At 40.7% G+C, this 16,683-nt stretch overlaps 1 protein-coding gene across 1 annotated transcript in view; it reads right to left on the reverse strand.

Annotated features, from left to right (window-relative positions):
• SPATA5 (spermatogenesis associated 5) overlaps positions 1-16,683 on the reverse strand; it is a 164,068-nt gene that overhangs the window by 144,216 nt on the left and 3,169 nt on the right. Inside the window, exons 5-9 of the mRNA XM_039722287.1 lie at positions 15,970-16,584; positions 13,748-13,877; positions 13,063-13,119; positions 12,286-12,409; positions 10,907-11,162 (exon numbers count right to left, since the gene is read on the reverse strand). Of these exons, the coding sequence (XP_039578221.1) occupies positions 10,907-11,162; positions 12,286-12,409; positions 13,063-13,119; positions 13,748-13,877; positions 15,970-16,584 (1,182 nt within the window). The remainder of the gene's footprint in view (positions 1-10,906; positions 11,163-12,285; positions 12,410-13,062; positions 13,120-13,747; positions 13,878-15,969; positions 16,585-16,683) is intronic.

The following is a 16,683-nucleotide window of genomic DNA, read 5'->3' on the forward strand; positions in this document are numbered from 1 at the left end:
CAGTATCTATAAATCTTGATACTAATTCCTAGTTTCCTCCTATAAATCAATCCCTCAAAAGCCACACAAGTCCCACCTACTCACACATCAATACATCAATATTCCTGAGGCAGGACCAAGCAGTACCAATTGGCATCTCCCAGGCATTCCCAAGAGAGCAACTGAAGCTCCTGTTCTGTAAGATGCCCAAAAGCAGGATCATTTCCTCTCTATTATTATCCCTTTTAAGGCCTAATAGAATTTAGAGTTTTATTGCTTCTGCTTCAAAACCTGTCCAGTGACTGAAAAGGTTAAACTTTTTTTTTTTTTTGGTACATTATTACATGATGAGTATAATTTTATGTGCAGGTACACACACATCCAGATACACAGTATCTGTTGCCATGTGTTGCTCCGAAACAAATGAAGCACTTCATACCACACCAGCTCACCTTGCATGACCATAAAAAGACAAACATTTGTTAAGTCTCTTCTATATTTAACCAAACAAAACATCAATTAGTGCTACATGAACAGACAATAAAAGGGATAAACTGTTTCTGAAAATAGACGTGGTTTTAACTTTCAGCAGATTGTCGTCTTTTTTTTCTGCAGAGGCACTGGTAGATGCAGACATGCAAAGTTTCTGACAATGACAGGAATTCTGCATTTCCTACAATATATACAATGTGTGAAGAGATATAATATGTCCCCTGTGAAGGAGTACAGCTGCTGTCTCTCCATCAAGTGCCAATTACAGCAGGGTCAGAGCACCTGCATCCAATACGCAGGCTCTTAATACAATAACAGAAAGAAAAAAAGTTTGTATTTCAGGTTTCCCCTTGCACAGAACATCCAAAACTAATAAGATATATAAATAAAAACATTCCATGAGGCCAAGGAAAGAAATTAAATCTGGTCACCAGAGGACAAGTATAAAATGTAACTGACTCATTTTAACAACTCAGGCAAATTTCTCACCCACTTCTTCCTTCCTCCAAAGAAGTTGATTTTAAGCAAAGAAAAACCAAAACAAACAACTTAAAATGAGACAACATAGATTCACACACACCCCCTCCCCCCCAGATTTAAAATTTATAACCAAACAAATAAACTCCAGATATTACTCCAGTGTCATTGCAGCTAAGACTTTGTGGGGTAAGAGTGGGCATGGGGTCCAGTCTCCTAATTTCTTTCAGGGCAGTCAATTCACATGGGAATCTCAGTTTAAAAAAATGCAAGTAAATAACATCACATGAAATTAAGGCATAGAGAAAGCAAGTTAATGATAAGGAATATCTATTATTTCTATACCTATCTACTCCACCGAGTGCCAGTGTAGCCCAGCACTCATTTGAGGCATGTTAAATAGCAGGGTTATTTTCTTTTCTCCATGACATGAGTAAGTCTTAAAACCAAGCACGTTTATATTAAAAATTGAGAGAGAATACCAAATAAAAATGCCAAAGTAGACCACGGCTCTTAAGTTTTGTTACAGCCAGTGCTACGAAGAGTACGAGTGAAATTTCAGTCCTGAGCAGTGGGTTTGAAAGGCAACAGCCTTGATCCAGAACAGGAATAAAGAGGTCACAGCTTTCCAAACAAAGCCGGAATTCATTTCAGCATGTGCACGCACACGCCACTGCACAGGTCAGCATTTAATTGAAACAATGTTTTACATTAAAACAATAATAAAAAACAGATTGAAAAAGAAAGCATGATTCTTCCTGTTTCCTCCTGTTATCATAATCATTCTTTCCTGCACTTCAGATTGACCTCTAACAAGGGGGCGGGAGCGGTGGGGGGGAGCCTCAGTAACAAGAGAAGGATACAGCCAGTGGCTTGCCAGAGGCAGGAAAACTCTTCCTCATTTTGAGACGCTGAAAGATGGATTTAATGTAAGGAAATGCAGGGTAGGATGCAAACTCTGCTGCCAGAAGCAGTGCAGAGGCAAAGGATGTGGAATCCTACAGCAAAGCCATGTTCACTGCTACAAAAGTTGTAACTCAGACACAAACAGGAACACCTCAGAAAACATCAGGCACCTGGGTGTCTTCCACATGGGAATGTTTTGGGTTAAGCATAATGCCATTGCTGCGAACTGGCTCTGAGCACAGCATTTGTTTCAGCTCTGCTTGCTGCCTCTCAGATGTTACTCCATTCTTCAGGGTTAATGAGTTCCAATAACCCTTTTGGCACTGCCTGAGGGGGCTCAGAAGTGGGCAAGTGGGTTTTCCCTGGTTTATTCCAGTCCTGAATAAGGGGAGGAAGGACTGAAGGACAGTCAGTTATCCTGCTGAAGGGTCAGTGGGACTTCACACAGGCACGGGATATTTTGAGCAAAGCGGGAGTGAGCAACATCAATCCTCAGTGAAGTGGCAATGGAAAATCCCAGTTGAAACAAAAAAAAATAAAATAAAAAGGAAAAGGAAAAAAAAAAGAGCAGTATAATAAGGCATGCATGATTACAAACAATGGAAAATAAACAGTTTGTTCCAGCCCAGCAACTGTGTGCTCTACCTCACCAACTCATCCTGTCTGTCTAGAACAGAGGAAACTAAGTGGACAGAGGGGAAAAACCCAGCAGAACGCCATGTCCTGGCACAGATGATCCTTCTTTGGTACCAGGCTATGCACAAGGTCAATAGCATTGTCTGCCAGTAAGATTTTCTTGCTCATAGCTTGGCTAAGTTTTGGCACATTAGGTCATAGTAACAAATATCTGAGCCTAAAAATAGATCCTACGGCACTGCTATTATTTGTCAGAGTCTGTGTATAATTACACACCACTGTAAATAATAGGAAGCAGCCACTCAGAATGACCAACATATATATTTTAGGTTTCCAAAACACAATATATACACAGCACTTGAGGAAATAAACTGAGCCCAACAAAATGGTTAATCATGCATCTCTTACAGCCCATCAGCTGCTCCTTTTGCAAATCCATCCTGTCTGGACTTACTCTACTAGAATCCCAATACCAGAATGTTTAAGTAGCTTCAAAGAAATTGTTATCTTCTTGTGAGATTGTTTACAAAAGTAAATGTATCTTCTTTCTCTGCTGATCTGGCTTTCCCTCCCAAATTCTTCTGGCCAAACCCAGAAGACACACACCATTTCTCCCTGTCAGATCCAACGTGATCCTCTAACCACATGGCTGGCAATGGAATGCTCAAGAGAGGGGCACGGATGGGTAAGACTCCAGCTTTCTTATGGCACTGGAGGGGGCATCTTCCTCTGCTTCCAGATCTTTACGTACTACACTTCAAAATTTACCAGGTTTATGCATAGAAAAAGCATTTAATATAACAAAGTCAGTTTAAAAATATTTTTTTAAACTTTTTTTTTAAATTTAACCCGTACATAAAACTGTATGTAGGAAAAAAGTCAGGAAGCAGAAACCTTGAGTTTTTGCTCTCAAAACCATATTCTGCAATCTGTCTTTAGCTGCCAGAGCTATATGGGAAAAATCCCTGAAGAACTTTCATGCACTGTTTGCACAGGAAAGATAATGCCCTCAAATCCCTTGTAACCATAACATTGCAAATTCACTGGGCTAACCTGAGCACTAACCTATTGCAGGGATTATATCCACGATTTATAGTCCTTCCTGAAGAGCCCTGACATTTGCTGGAACATGTCTGTGGAGCTGCCTGAAAGCTGCTGAGAGGTGTGACAGGGGAGGAAGGAAGGAAGGAGGAACTGCATTTTCAGAACTTCTTTCGTAGAGGAAACTGTTTATTCACAGATCAGGTACACACACACGTCATTTATCCCGACACTGTGACAACAGAGGGAAATAAGGAATACCAGACTGCCTGTTCCTAGCCTGCTCCCAGACATAAATGTACCTAAGGGTGGTCACACGTGTCTGAGGAGAAAAATAAGCACTGCCAGGCTACCAGAACAGCAAGGGCAGAAAGACAATAAGCAACAGCTAATGGCTAACTGCCCAGTCTAATTGTAATTAGGAATGTTGGCAAGGGATACAGCTAAAAATTAAAATCAGGAGACTTATGAAAACTTTGCCTGAAAATGTTTAAGTTGTGTTCCCCAATAGTAACTATCATTCTACGTACAAATGCCTACTGCTAACTGCATTGCCACACATGAATAACATAATTTCTTTCACACCATTCAAGCTGCAGAAGCAAGAACATGGTGACTTATCTGCCAAGAAGGTTCATTTAAAATATTAGTTACAGTTATTGATCAACTTCTGAAAAATAATCCCTATTTCCTGCTTATATAAATATCAGAAGGCAGAATGGGATGTGCTTTAAACAGATTATTAAGCACTTGACCACAACTGTGTGCATAAAGTCAGCAATCCCATCATCCAACTAGCCGCAGATTTTGGATAAACACACACTTAAAATTAGTTATGATGAAAACCAAAAGTTCACATGCCCTGACTACAGCGAGTGCAATGTTCCTCGTGCAGAACCAAAAATCAAGTACCATTACAAAACAAAAAGAAAAACCCAACCAATAAAACAAAACAAACCCAACAAAACAAAATGCAAAGATTTTCTTTAAGAAAAAATAACTCCAAAAACCAACACAGCGTGCACCAGCATTGCTTCAGAAAGGCAGCAGCCACATGTAGCCACTTCTGCAGAAAAGCCATCATTCCAAGCTGCTGCTGGAAGAAACAATCCCAAAATCCATGCTACAGAAGCCAAAAAAGCCACATTGCTTTGCCACGTGTGTGTGCAAGAAAGGGCCTGTTTGCTCCTAACCTGCTCAGCCAATTGCTTTGGTTTAGAAACACCCTGTGCTTCAGGGACCCGAGTTAAACACCACAGAACACAGCAAAAACTGAACACTCACGAACACTGAAGATGGGCATTGGATTTTCTTGCTCTCCTTACACCATAAATTAGAGTGATGGAGCACAGTGCCAGAAAACTCAGTTGTCCCAGTCCAAAAATTCATTTGTATCTTGACTCTTATATCATGTCTGTGCTTTTCAGTACATTTAAAAATCCAATATTCTGCCCTTTCTGCAAAAATTTCATAACACTTTTTTTATATTGACCATCTGACGAGATATGTTATTAATATTCCCCAAACTCCCACATTTTCTACATGACCTTTTCATAAAAAGGCAAGCAGCCTTTCCCACCTCATTTTGTATGTCACATGGGAACCAGTACTCAGTTAAACAATGCAACAGCAGATTGTTTGCAACAGCATAGCTTCAGTATTTGTCCCTGCTACTATTAAATAAATAACAACACAGCCATGGTATTTTCTGTCACTTTCCATAAAGGAAATAATTATAGCATGTCAAGCAGTGCTTCCCTTTTCAAGTCTGAAACTGCAGTCAGTTAATTAGAAAGCAAACCAAAAACCACCCTGCAAAACAAACAATCCCATTGCCCTGGTCATCAATTGCCTCTGTCAAAATCTGCATTTTCAACAGCGTCTCAAGCCCACATTCCTACATTCAGCAGTATAATCCAAGAAAAACATCCACATTTGTTGCACACCCCCAGCAGAACCCGGGTCCAGACAGCGCTGGGAAAGGTTCAGAATCTTTATGGCTTCAAGAAAGGAAGGATATTCTTGATGCCCTAACACTGGGCTGTTTCATCAGGCTGTGCCTGAGCTGAAAGGAAGAGCTCGATTGGAGATAGGAGGCTGGGAAGGCACAGATTGAAGGCAGCGTTTGTCTGCCTGAAAGAGCAGTCAGGGGCTGCTTCTCGGGGTGCACAGAGCCTCACTGTTAATCACATCAGCCCACACAGCTCATGTTTCCTGCAGGTGGCCAGGCTACCACAACTGCAGGAGCTGGGGGGAAAAAGCCACACAGGTCTAACAAAGAGACATTCCTGGGCTTCAGGGGAATTCACTTCCCCACCAGTTACAGGGAAAACCAGAAAAATCCTAAGAGACAGTCCTTCAGTTCATTATTAATTTTTAATTCATACATTTAATGCAAGTGGATTGCAGAAACTCTTTTTTTGGGATGTAGAAGATACAGCAGGAAGTTTCTCAGCTCCAACAAAAAGCTTAGTACAGTACGTTCCTAAATAAACTACACCACATAAAATCAATATACAGAGCTACGGATTAAACAGCATAAAGCCTCCCCATCCTGTATTATTCACTAGGATGCAGGGATAATTAAATGGGCAAATGAACAGCACAGAGAAGATCTCCAAACAACAGGACTCACAATTGTTGACTAACAATTGACTCTGTTGACCATTATCACATGCCTGTGAAAGTGGCTTCACAGATTCAGCAGAGTAATGCTGATTCATACTGGTCAAAAATGCATCTCAACCTCTTATTTCTCTAAGGTTATTTTGTAACAGACAGCTCAAGCCAGTAAACCATTCTAATCCTAAAGGCTAAGTAGGGCAATACCTTTTTTAGGCAGTTAAAAAACTTCTGATGCAAAACAAAGTCACCAGTGCATCTTTCACAGAAGTCTCCAAGTCTCAGTGGTTGCAGCATCCTTACTGGAAGCAAATCAATGTTCTTGCCAGAGCGACCACTATTTAAACAAAGCCATTTGTTCTTCCTCTCCTCATGATGCTATCTTATCACAGCCCAAGTGTTTTATATCAGCACACTGAAATGATGTGTAATGAACAAGGATGTTCAAGATAAATTCTGAGAGTCACAAAGCAAATACTTCCTTTCTCTGTAAACAATATGACTGAACCCACTCCTTGAAGAAATCAAGCTATATTTATATTCACCCTCTTGAAATCCTACAGGCAGCCATAGAAGGATAAGTTTATAATAAATTGCTATATTTGGAAACCTTTGTTGCTAAGCATCTTCTAACATTCAGTACAGTTTATACCATTCATGTCCCTGCTACATAATTAACATTTCATATGTTTTGGTATTTTTTTAAAAAAGAAGTACAGTGCTTATCTTTGCCAATAAATTAAAATAATTACATATTTTTAGGTAATTAATAAAAGACCACGTGGCAAATTAAATAAAGGAGAAGCATCAAGATCTCAAGGTCATACAAACACTGACATTATATGCCAGGATATGGCAGTCTATCTTCTATACACTCCTCTGCTTGAGATAAAACAATTCAGAAGGCAGCTGTTCACACTAAAAACCAGTCTATTTAGTAAAATAATTTAGGACACAGTAGACCTCTCCCAACCTGAAGAATATAACTTTCTCAGCAACACACATAAATCAGCCCTTTTCTTGTCAGGAATTCTCTGTGTGTGAATCCCTTGGATGGTACTCAAGTCCTCAGGAGTCTACCAAGGGGAGCACACTGCAAGTTGATATCCCCAGGATGGACAGTGTCCAGCATGGAATCTGCAGGTTTATCACATTTGGCTGTTAACTTCCATGGAAATCTCAAGTATCTTGGTAGGCAGTAGAGAATCACAGCAAATCTTAATTTCTCCTGGGTAGCCACTGCAGATATTGTAACCTTGAACATGTAGATACCCTATAAAAATCAGTTTTGGGGTTTCATTTTGGTGAGAGGCTAGAACTGTATCTTCAGTGTGTCTTCTTTAAGAAAATAAAACCACTCTTAACTGATTCTTATAAGCACCTCCTTATAAAGGTGTCATGGTTTTTGGTCACAATACCCTGTTTGGCAAAGTCCAGATCACACTGCACATATTCTCCAAGTTTCTTGTCCTTGTTTTGTCTCCCTGCCCATCCCAGCTCACACCACACCACAATTCTGTACACACCATAGTCACAGGGGCCTAGAAACATTCAACACAAAATGGACATTACAGGCCCCCTAAACTTCTTCTAAATTCTCATGAAAATGCAGAGTTGCTGAACAGAACATGAAACTTGACTGTCTGACCCCAGCAGTACCACTAAGCAAATCTTGCACTGGAGAACAAACAACCTCTGCCAAAAAAACAGTTGCAATATGTTTAATTCTACAATGGTTATTTACTTTCCATTAACAAATGGTCTTCAGAATTACATAGAAGGCAATCATCAAAGCTTCTACAATGAAGTATCTTAGGAAACCTGACTAGAAATGCAAAAGCTCTACAAATACTACATTTACCATGCTACTAATTACTACACTCTTGGTTTATATAAGCAGTATATACACAATACATGTGTTAAAAAAACAGAGTTGAAGTAGAAAGATAAGGAAAAATGAGTCCTCTGGAAAATGATCTAAACTTTGTGTTAAGAATATAAACATATTTAGCTTGCAAACTTGCAGTCTTTTCAGCCACAAACCTAAGGACATAAATGGGGTATGCAGGACTCCAGAGTCTCCCACAGACCAAACAGAAATACAATCAGCAAGCAACAGTAATCCTGTACCAAAAACTGAACATGCATTCCTGAGTTCTGAAATCCTTTTTCTAAGCTAGTTTCCACATTTCCCCTGTTCTTAGACATACATCAAGTCTGAAAGTAGCACAAATAACCTTAACATTTGTGAAAGAATTCTTAACTCAGATGTTGTCTTAATACCAAGCATTTTGGACATTTAGAAATGTGCATTAGACACCTTAACTATATGTTTATACCATGTTTTATGATGTAATATACATACATATGAAATGTTATGTTCAATTCTAAGGCCTACATCACCAAAAAAGTTATTGACAAACTGGAGGCAGTTCAGAGAAAAATCAACACAATTTCTCGGAAGACAGGAAGGGCTTATCTATGAGGAAAGATTAAAAGAGCTAAATATTTATAGTTTGGCTCAGTAATGAATGAGGAGGTAGGGGACATGAGAACAGCCTAGAGATATCTGAAGGGTGTAAACACTAAGGAGGGAGAGCAAACGTGTTATACAAGGATGTAAATAGAAATAAGGGGATAAAACTAAACAAGGGAAGCTTAGGCTGAATATCAGAGAGCATTCCTGGACAGCAAACTGGCTTGGCCCACAACAGAGTTTCTGAAGTGAGGCAATAGGAGTCCATGCATCTTGGAACAACACAAAAAACTAGACAAAACACTGGAAAGTTTGCCATATGAAGGAATCTTGCTCTGCTGAGGAGAAACAGTATATTATAAAAGTATTTGCTAAGTTTAACTCCAGTGAAAGCAGTAATATTTTACAAGGTGATGAAAATGTAACATAAAAAACAGATAAAAGTGCTTACCTGAAAAAAAAAAGAAAAAAAAAAAAGACTACAACTAAGAACGTTCCTTAAAGATGAGCAACTTCAGTTTATGTAACAGCTCGACTGACTCATGCTTGTGCAACTTCTTGAAGAGGAAAACTTCATGTGGGCTGCAAGGAGTTAACGGCGCTGGACTGTATTTTCCCCAGCAGAGGTCACCCCACGGTAACAAAGGCAGGGAAATCTGACAGCATGGATTCAAACTTGGAGAAAGAAAGAGCAACAGAAAGGAGACATCCTCCTCCTCCCCTCATTCCCACCATTGGCTTTGGATGCAACGTTCTGGATAACACCATGTCCTGCAACCAGTCACAGGTAGATGCCTGAAGTTTTTCATCTATGCAATGTTCAACCTGCACAACATTCCAGATTTATTTTCTAAGAGGCCCTCAAGAAGTGGGTAAATATCATCTATTTGCAGCTGGATTATGAATCCATCTGCACATGCATAAGTAAAAGCCTCAGCTGGGTCATGTTTGGAACTGAAACCACAACACTTCTCACTGAGAACTTGAGATTACATTAGTTAAGTGTTTACTATTTGAGCACTGAGACACAGGCACACTGACAGGCTTCCAAAAACACAGGGGAAGGAAAATAAAAAGGGAGCTTATCTTTTTTATTGATAAATATATACAAGCAGGAGAAAAAGGATGTTTTCTAACTTAAAACAGAGTTTAAAAGACAACTGAAGCCAAGAGGAAAGCACTAGAAAACGAATAATCTCATATTTTTTTCTTCTTGATCCGTGAAAACTCCACAAATTCCTATTTGAGAACTATCCCTTAAAAATTCTGCAAACTGGCAAGCAAAGACTTTGCTGTTCCAGGTGCCATCACCCCTAATAAAACATCTGTCATCTTCTCAGTCAGTTCTGATGCAAGAATTATCCGTGCTCTGTGCCACTGCCAGAGGAAGCTGTCCCAGTGCCAAAGGAAATAAAAGTAACCAGCACATGCAGCAAACTTATTTGTGAACTACAAGGGAGCAAATATGTGTAAGCAGGGCTGGACAGTCTGATTTTGACTCAGCTGTTTTAAAGAGCTGCTCATGGGCACATTTAAGTTCCAACACTCAAACTGTGCAGACGCACTCTAGCAAAGCCCAGGAACTGATAGAGTGCACTTGCAATATTTCATCCAATGAAAACAGAAGTGAACTCATGCTGAAGCATTCCCTGGAACATACTGAACCTTGGCATGGGTAATTCTCCAGGGCTAGGCCTGTTCCCAAGGCCAAGGGCCACGTTCCAGCCCCCAGCTCAGGGTGTGCTCTGCAGCTCCCTCAGCTCTGCTGCCCAACCTGAGCCAGGTGCACACAGCGCCCTCGCCCCTGCCAGGAGCTCCTCATCTGCAGGAAAATGGAATACAGGCACCAAATATGGAAGGGAGACACAGGAAACACCCCTGAGGCCCACAGCCTCCACATCCTGAGAACAAGGACCTGCAGGACAGTCTGTGCAGCCAGAGTGACTTAGGATTTTTGTGTGCAAGGGGTTGTCTAGAGAGTAGAAAAACTCTTAGTTAACTCCCAAAACCATTGAGAGCAAGCTGTCTAAGATCCTAGAAATGGCATGAGGAATTCCCCAGGGTTATTGATCTTAACATCGCATTTTAGAAGTTATTAATATTCAAAGAATTTTTCCCATCTGCCTGGGAAATGCTGGGCTGTGTTTTCTTTGGCACAAAAATTAATAAAACTTTTGTGTTTCAAAAGCTATTAGTACAGACTGTGGATTCTTTTTTTTCTTTAATAAAGAGGCTAACAGAAAAATAATACCCTAAATATGATAAACAAAGCCTTACCTGCTTCCTTGCACAAGGCTGCCAAGTCTGCACCCACATAACCATGTGCACTATCAGCCAGATGTGCCAACTGCTCTGCTGTGAGCGAATGGGGAACCTTCTTGAGAAGCTTCTGGAGTATGTCCAGACGATCCTGGGCATTGGGAATTCCAATTTCTATCTCCTTATCAAAACGGCCCGGCCGGCGCAGCGCTGCATCCAGGGCATGAGGGCGATTGGTGGCCCCAAGGACCAACAGCTGCCCTTCACTGCCTTCCTGAAGGCATCAAACAACAGCAAGTATTACTTCTAAAATACAATTAAATGTCAAACAGGCAATACAAGAGGCACTCCCACTTTAATCCCCAAGAATCTGCTTTCCTAATTCAGGAAATTAAGAACCAAGGAGAGAAAAAGGAGTGCTAAAGCTAAAAAGCATCGTTGGCACAAGAGCAAAATGGTACCAGCAGACCTTGAATAAACACTGTTGGGAAACAAATCAGTTCAGGTATCAAACCCAAGAGAGCCAGAAGGTTATAAAGCTTCCTGTAAGTCTAGCAGGAAAAGCAAGGTCAAAAAAACCCTAACCAATTCCCTCAAGCTCTACTTCTTTACTTCTGCAGTGAGGCACCAACAGTTAGGAGGTCTTCTGTAATGTAATGTGAATTCTTCTTGTGAATGAAGCACTCCTTCCAGGACGAATATCCATCAGCCTTTACCACCAGCAGATATGTTCTGCCTGTGAACAATTCCAGACTGGGCAACTCAAACTGCCATGCAGGAAAATAATGAGAAACTTGCAGATTACATAAACAGAAGAAATTTATTTTCATACTCTAGACAGAGTTCTTTCATCTTTCCTGCTAATAATCATAAAACAATAGATGAGAGATTGCCAAACTTTATGGGCTTAATCCATAATTTACTCAAGTCAATTAAATTTACTGTTTCTTTATTACGCTTTTGTTTATGCCCTACATACTGCTCTGGCACTCTTGAAATAGCTGCTGTTGCCTTTAATCATGCAGCCTACATATCACCAGAAGTATTCTGATGACTTTGGTTTCAGAGCAATTAAAAATACCTGTTTCAGCTCAATGATGGGCAACCCCTGAAACTTCAGTTTGATCTCCCAAACTGCAAGAGGGGTAGAAGGCAAAGGAAAGGCAGTGAATGGAAGAAACATACTTTCTTTTAAACTAACAGTTTTCAGGAGACATTCCTCTCCTACATCCTCTACTTAGCACCAAAAAAGCATTAGATTATTCTACAAAGTCTCACCCAAGTCTGTTTCATTTCCCCACAAGTGATACATCTCAAACTGGTTCCACTGTAGAAGCAATATTATTTTGTTCAGGGAGTCTCCATGTATATTAATTGTCCCATTAGATTCAACTTACTGAACCAATGCCATCCATTAATGTCAGCAGTGAAGCAACAACTCTCTTTTCCACTTCATTCTGAGCCCCTTCTCTCTTTGGACAGAGGGCATCCAACTCATCTATAAATATAATTGAGGGGCGACTGAGGGGGAAAAAAAGAAAGGGAAAAAATGTTAAGGTGCTCAAGAAGATTTAAAACACTAAGGCAGGGGAAAGCTGTTCATGGAAAACATCCAGTTCCTACAAAAACTAACAAGTATCCCACTCAGAGAGAAAACTAAAATTCATAACATATTAGACAACTAATACCTTCTGCATGCAATAATTTTTTGCTAATGTACAATGAGCAGTCACATGGAAGTGTAAAGTCTGCCTTAGCCAGGTCTTACAAACTTGGGCAAGATGCCACCCTACTCCAGAGGAATGCTATATCCAGTACCAACACCAACTCATTTAGAGCTAGCTTCCAAAGATAAAAAACTAGAGGAAAAGCTCGATCCTGGCTCATGCTTCCATCTGCTGAAATAAGCACACAATGCACTAATGACACAGGTCGAGCAATTCTGCACCATCCCTAACATCCCCTTAAAGAGGGCAGTGTCCAAAAGGATTTAAGAGGCATCCTAAAATTTGACTGCTTTCCTCCTAGCTAAGCTCTACATAAACAAATTTATTTCCTTTTAAAAAGCAGTGGATGAAAAAAGTCACAACTCAAAGCTTCTTGGAAACATTTTTCTTTTAAGAACACTAAGGCAGGAACCGATACTGCAAATAAAATTCTCCAAAGGAACATACCAGAGAGAAGCCTCAGCGAATATCTGACGTAACCTCGCCTCAGACTCTCCATAAAACCTGTGAGAATAAAAATATTTTAATAAAAGTCTTGCCGTTTTTGTCTTTTCCAGGCAACCTGGAAAATTACTGCTTGTGAGTTATGAAAAGCCGTAGCGCAGACTTTCAAAGTTCTGAAGTCTAGGCAAATCTACAACTGCCTTTATTTCCACAAGGACCAGAAATTAAGGTGAAATGGGGCACAGGCAAAGTTAGAATCATTAGAGATAAAGGGAACTACTTCTCTTCTGTGTTAGAAACAATTTTACCTATATTTTTTCACCTACAACCAAAAAAATTACTTCTCTGGAGACATCAGTCTGTGCAGTGTCACCTTAATTGAAAATACGATTTAAACAAGTTCATCTTCTAATTGCAGAAGTAAGCTACAGGCAACTGCAGATACAGTTTTAATCCCATATTTAATTCAGTCCATGCCTTACACAAATTTCCTGGCCAAGTCAAATAAATCTCTTTTAATACTAGAAACATAAGCCCTACTTGAAAGGACCCTTTCCCATTTGTTTTTGACTCTTTTGGGCAGGTAACCCACAGCAAATACTACATCTCTCCACAATGGATAGATGCCAGGGTATATTTTGGGCTACCATTCTTACAGAATTAGTGCAAATAAAGTGGGGGGACTTACTTGCTTATGATTTCAGGGCCGTTAATGACAGTAACGTGAGCGCCAACCTCGTTTGCGATGGCCTTGGCAATCATGGTCTTCCCAGTTCCTGGAGGGCCATAGAGCAGCACTCCTCGAGGAGGAGGGATCCCTTGGGACAAGCACATGCAGGCAAACAGAGTACAGAAGTTACTGGTGATAAATGCCAGGCCCAGCCTGCACTTGCACATTTCACTGTCCCTGTTACTACCAAGAATAACTTGACCTCAGCATTAATTCATTTAACAGACGTGTCATTACGATGAATTAGGCTTTCAGGGAAATGAGCGCTCTTAAACGGGACATACGTACACATTCTGTATTTTAAAAGTCCAAAAGACTCTGTGTAAAAAGCACCTATTTAAATCATTCTCTTTTTCAGAGTTCATTATAATCTTCCCAGTTTTCTCAAGAAAATTACTCAAGTGAGTAGGTAACATCCATTAATACACTTTAAGTTATTAATGATTTTTACAGTGTCATTATAACAAATTTCCCACATCAGAAAACCACTTCTCTTCAACACTCCAAAAAGTTCTAGAAATGCTGTGAGGCTTGATTTAAGTATGTTTGCAAGATGATGAAAAACACACATTAAAAGGATGAATCTGCCTATTTAATGGCACATGTTAAGAGCCAAAGAGACAGAAACAAGAGGGACTTCGGAAGAACAAGGTACTGCTGTGTACAATTGAAGCTGGACAGAAAATACAGGTAAACTGCATGAAACACAACTGTGATCCCAGGTAAAGAGCCCACCAAAGAAACTTCAAGACCAGCAAAGCCAAATTAAATGGGCACAAAAAAAACCAGCAGTTGAAAAATTAGAAAGCAAAAAGCAAGAGAAAAATGTTTTACAGAGCACTGTGTTTCACCAGCACAAAGGACACTGGTGAAACACAACCAAAGAAACATCAGGTGGGTTAGGGAATCAGACAGAGAATGATGCCTCAAGGGCAGGCCACATGCCCAAATTTTCCAAACTAATAAGAAAGTCTAAGAAAAAAAAAATCTGCTCTCTGACAAAGGATAAAAAAAAATAAAAGCAACTCTATAGACAGGTTCCTTCACACCAGCCCATTAAAGCATGTGCTGCTCCCTCCTGTGGCGTTTCTGACACTGGCAAGACACAGGGCTGTGGAACCACAGGCCCACCTCAGCTCCAGCCTCACTGCCCATGAGCAGACAAGGACTGCCAACGTTTGGATGGGGGCTAAAGGATTGTAACTGCTGAGCAAACATCATCATCCATCACGTGATTAGCAGAGAATCTGCCCAAGCTTCAGGGATTAGGTACGAAGAACACTCGTGCTGAAGCAAATCCTGCTGCCACAAAACCACATGGTGATGCTGGGGTTGGACCAAATTGAGCTGGACCACTCGTGATGGAGATGCCTCACACCACCCCACTGACACCTGTGGATCATGGCCAGGAAACAGCCACCTGTGTGCTATGGAAACTGTCCCCACTGAAATCACCTCCCCCGTGTGTGGGGGAAGAGTCACAGAGAGAAATAAAGGGCCTCCAAGACAAGAGAGTAAAGAAATATTTATAGGTAAAAGAGCCCTGTCTCACAGCAATGCACACCTCAACAAGGTACACAGCCATTTGTGATAAATACACAGCACAGAGTCACAAAAATCCTCCGAGATTTTGTATGTATTAGCTATAACTTTATGTATGGCCACAGTAATTGTATTTGGTTTTCCACCCCGTAATTCCACACTGAACACACTGAGCAGTTTGAGTAAACAGCTCAAAAGACTTCCTGAAAATTTTGCAGGAACACACAGTGATAAAAAAGCAGAAGAATTAATCTGAGTTCTTCTCCATTTAAGAGATATTATTAACTGAGTCTACCAACACAAAATCTCATGACAACACAAACAACTGCCCCTTTCAAGCATCCAAGTACAGAAGTCTTTCCTATTTGCTATAAATTCTGCTCGTGCATGCCTGAATTTTGGCGCAGACACACATTTCTTCCCTGCTCAACTGTTTTTCACACAAGCTGACCAGAACATCTTCACAGTATCCACAGAGTGTAATTATAAAGCAGTTTGACATTGTTTGGACACACAAATTTACCAGATCAGTTACATAAAATTTGATGCATAATCTTGGAGTAGTGTTTAAAAATAAAAAAAAAAAGTCACGTTAAAGAAGAAAGTTAATGAAGAAAGCCAACTCTCGGGCATCATACCATAGCTCTTGAACAGTTCAGGTTGCTTCAAGGGCAGTTCAACAGTTTCTCTAATAGTTCTGAGCTGGCTGCTTAAGCCTCCTATCATGTCGTAGGTGACCCGGGACTGACACTCGCCATCCTCTGCTACACTGGTCCTTGGTTGAATAAAATTGATTTTAGTTCTTGAGGAAATGAAGTAAAAACAATCTGTATTGCTCACTGCTCCGATTCTGCCAGTTAGTGGGAGTCCCCCAGTGCTGCCTTCCCCAGCCAGCTCCAGATCCTGGGTGAGGTCTGCACCATCTCCCCTGCTGGTTTTGTCCCCGTGCCCAGAGTCTGGAGCGCTGGGGGTGACTGGTGAGCCTGGATCCATGGCTTTGCTCGGGGTGCTCATGGAGGCAACCTCTGGACTGTCACCAATGCCCATCCTGCCGAGCTGCAAGGACAAGTCTAAGGCACTGCTCTCCAAATCAGACCTCTCAAGGTCTGGCTCATTGGAATCGCCGGGAATGGCGCTGCCCTGGGCAAGCAGCTCTGCGCCGTCAGTCCCCTTCACTTTCATCACCACGATGTTGCAAAGTTTGCCATAGTAAGTGAAAGCCAAGAGGTTTCCTGGCAGGACTATTTTCCCATCTATAAGATTAAAGAAGAAAAAAAGACAAAGATGACACTATTTCAATCTACTTTGGTAGCAATTAACATTCAGACATTCTTGCATCAGAATAATTCTTT

The sequence above is a fragment of the Passer montanus genome, unplaced genomic scaffold, assembly GCF_014805655.1.
Source record: "Passer montanus isolate IOZ18808 unplaced genomic scaffold, ASM1480565v1 scaffold108, whole genome shotgun sequence".
NCBI lineage: Eukaryota > Metazoa > Chordata > Aves > Passeriformes > Passeridae > Passer > Passer montanus.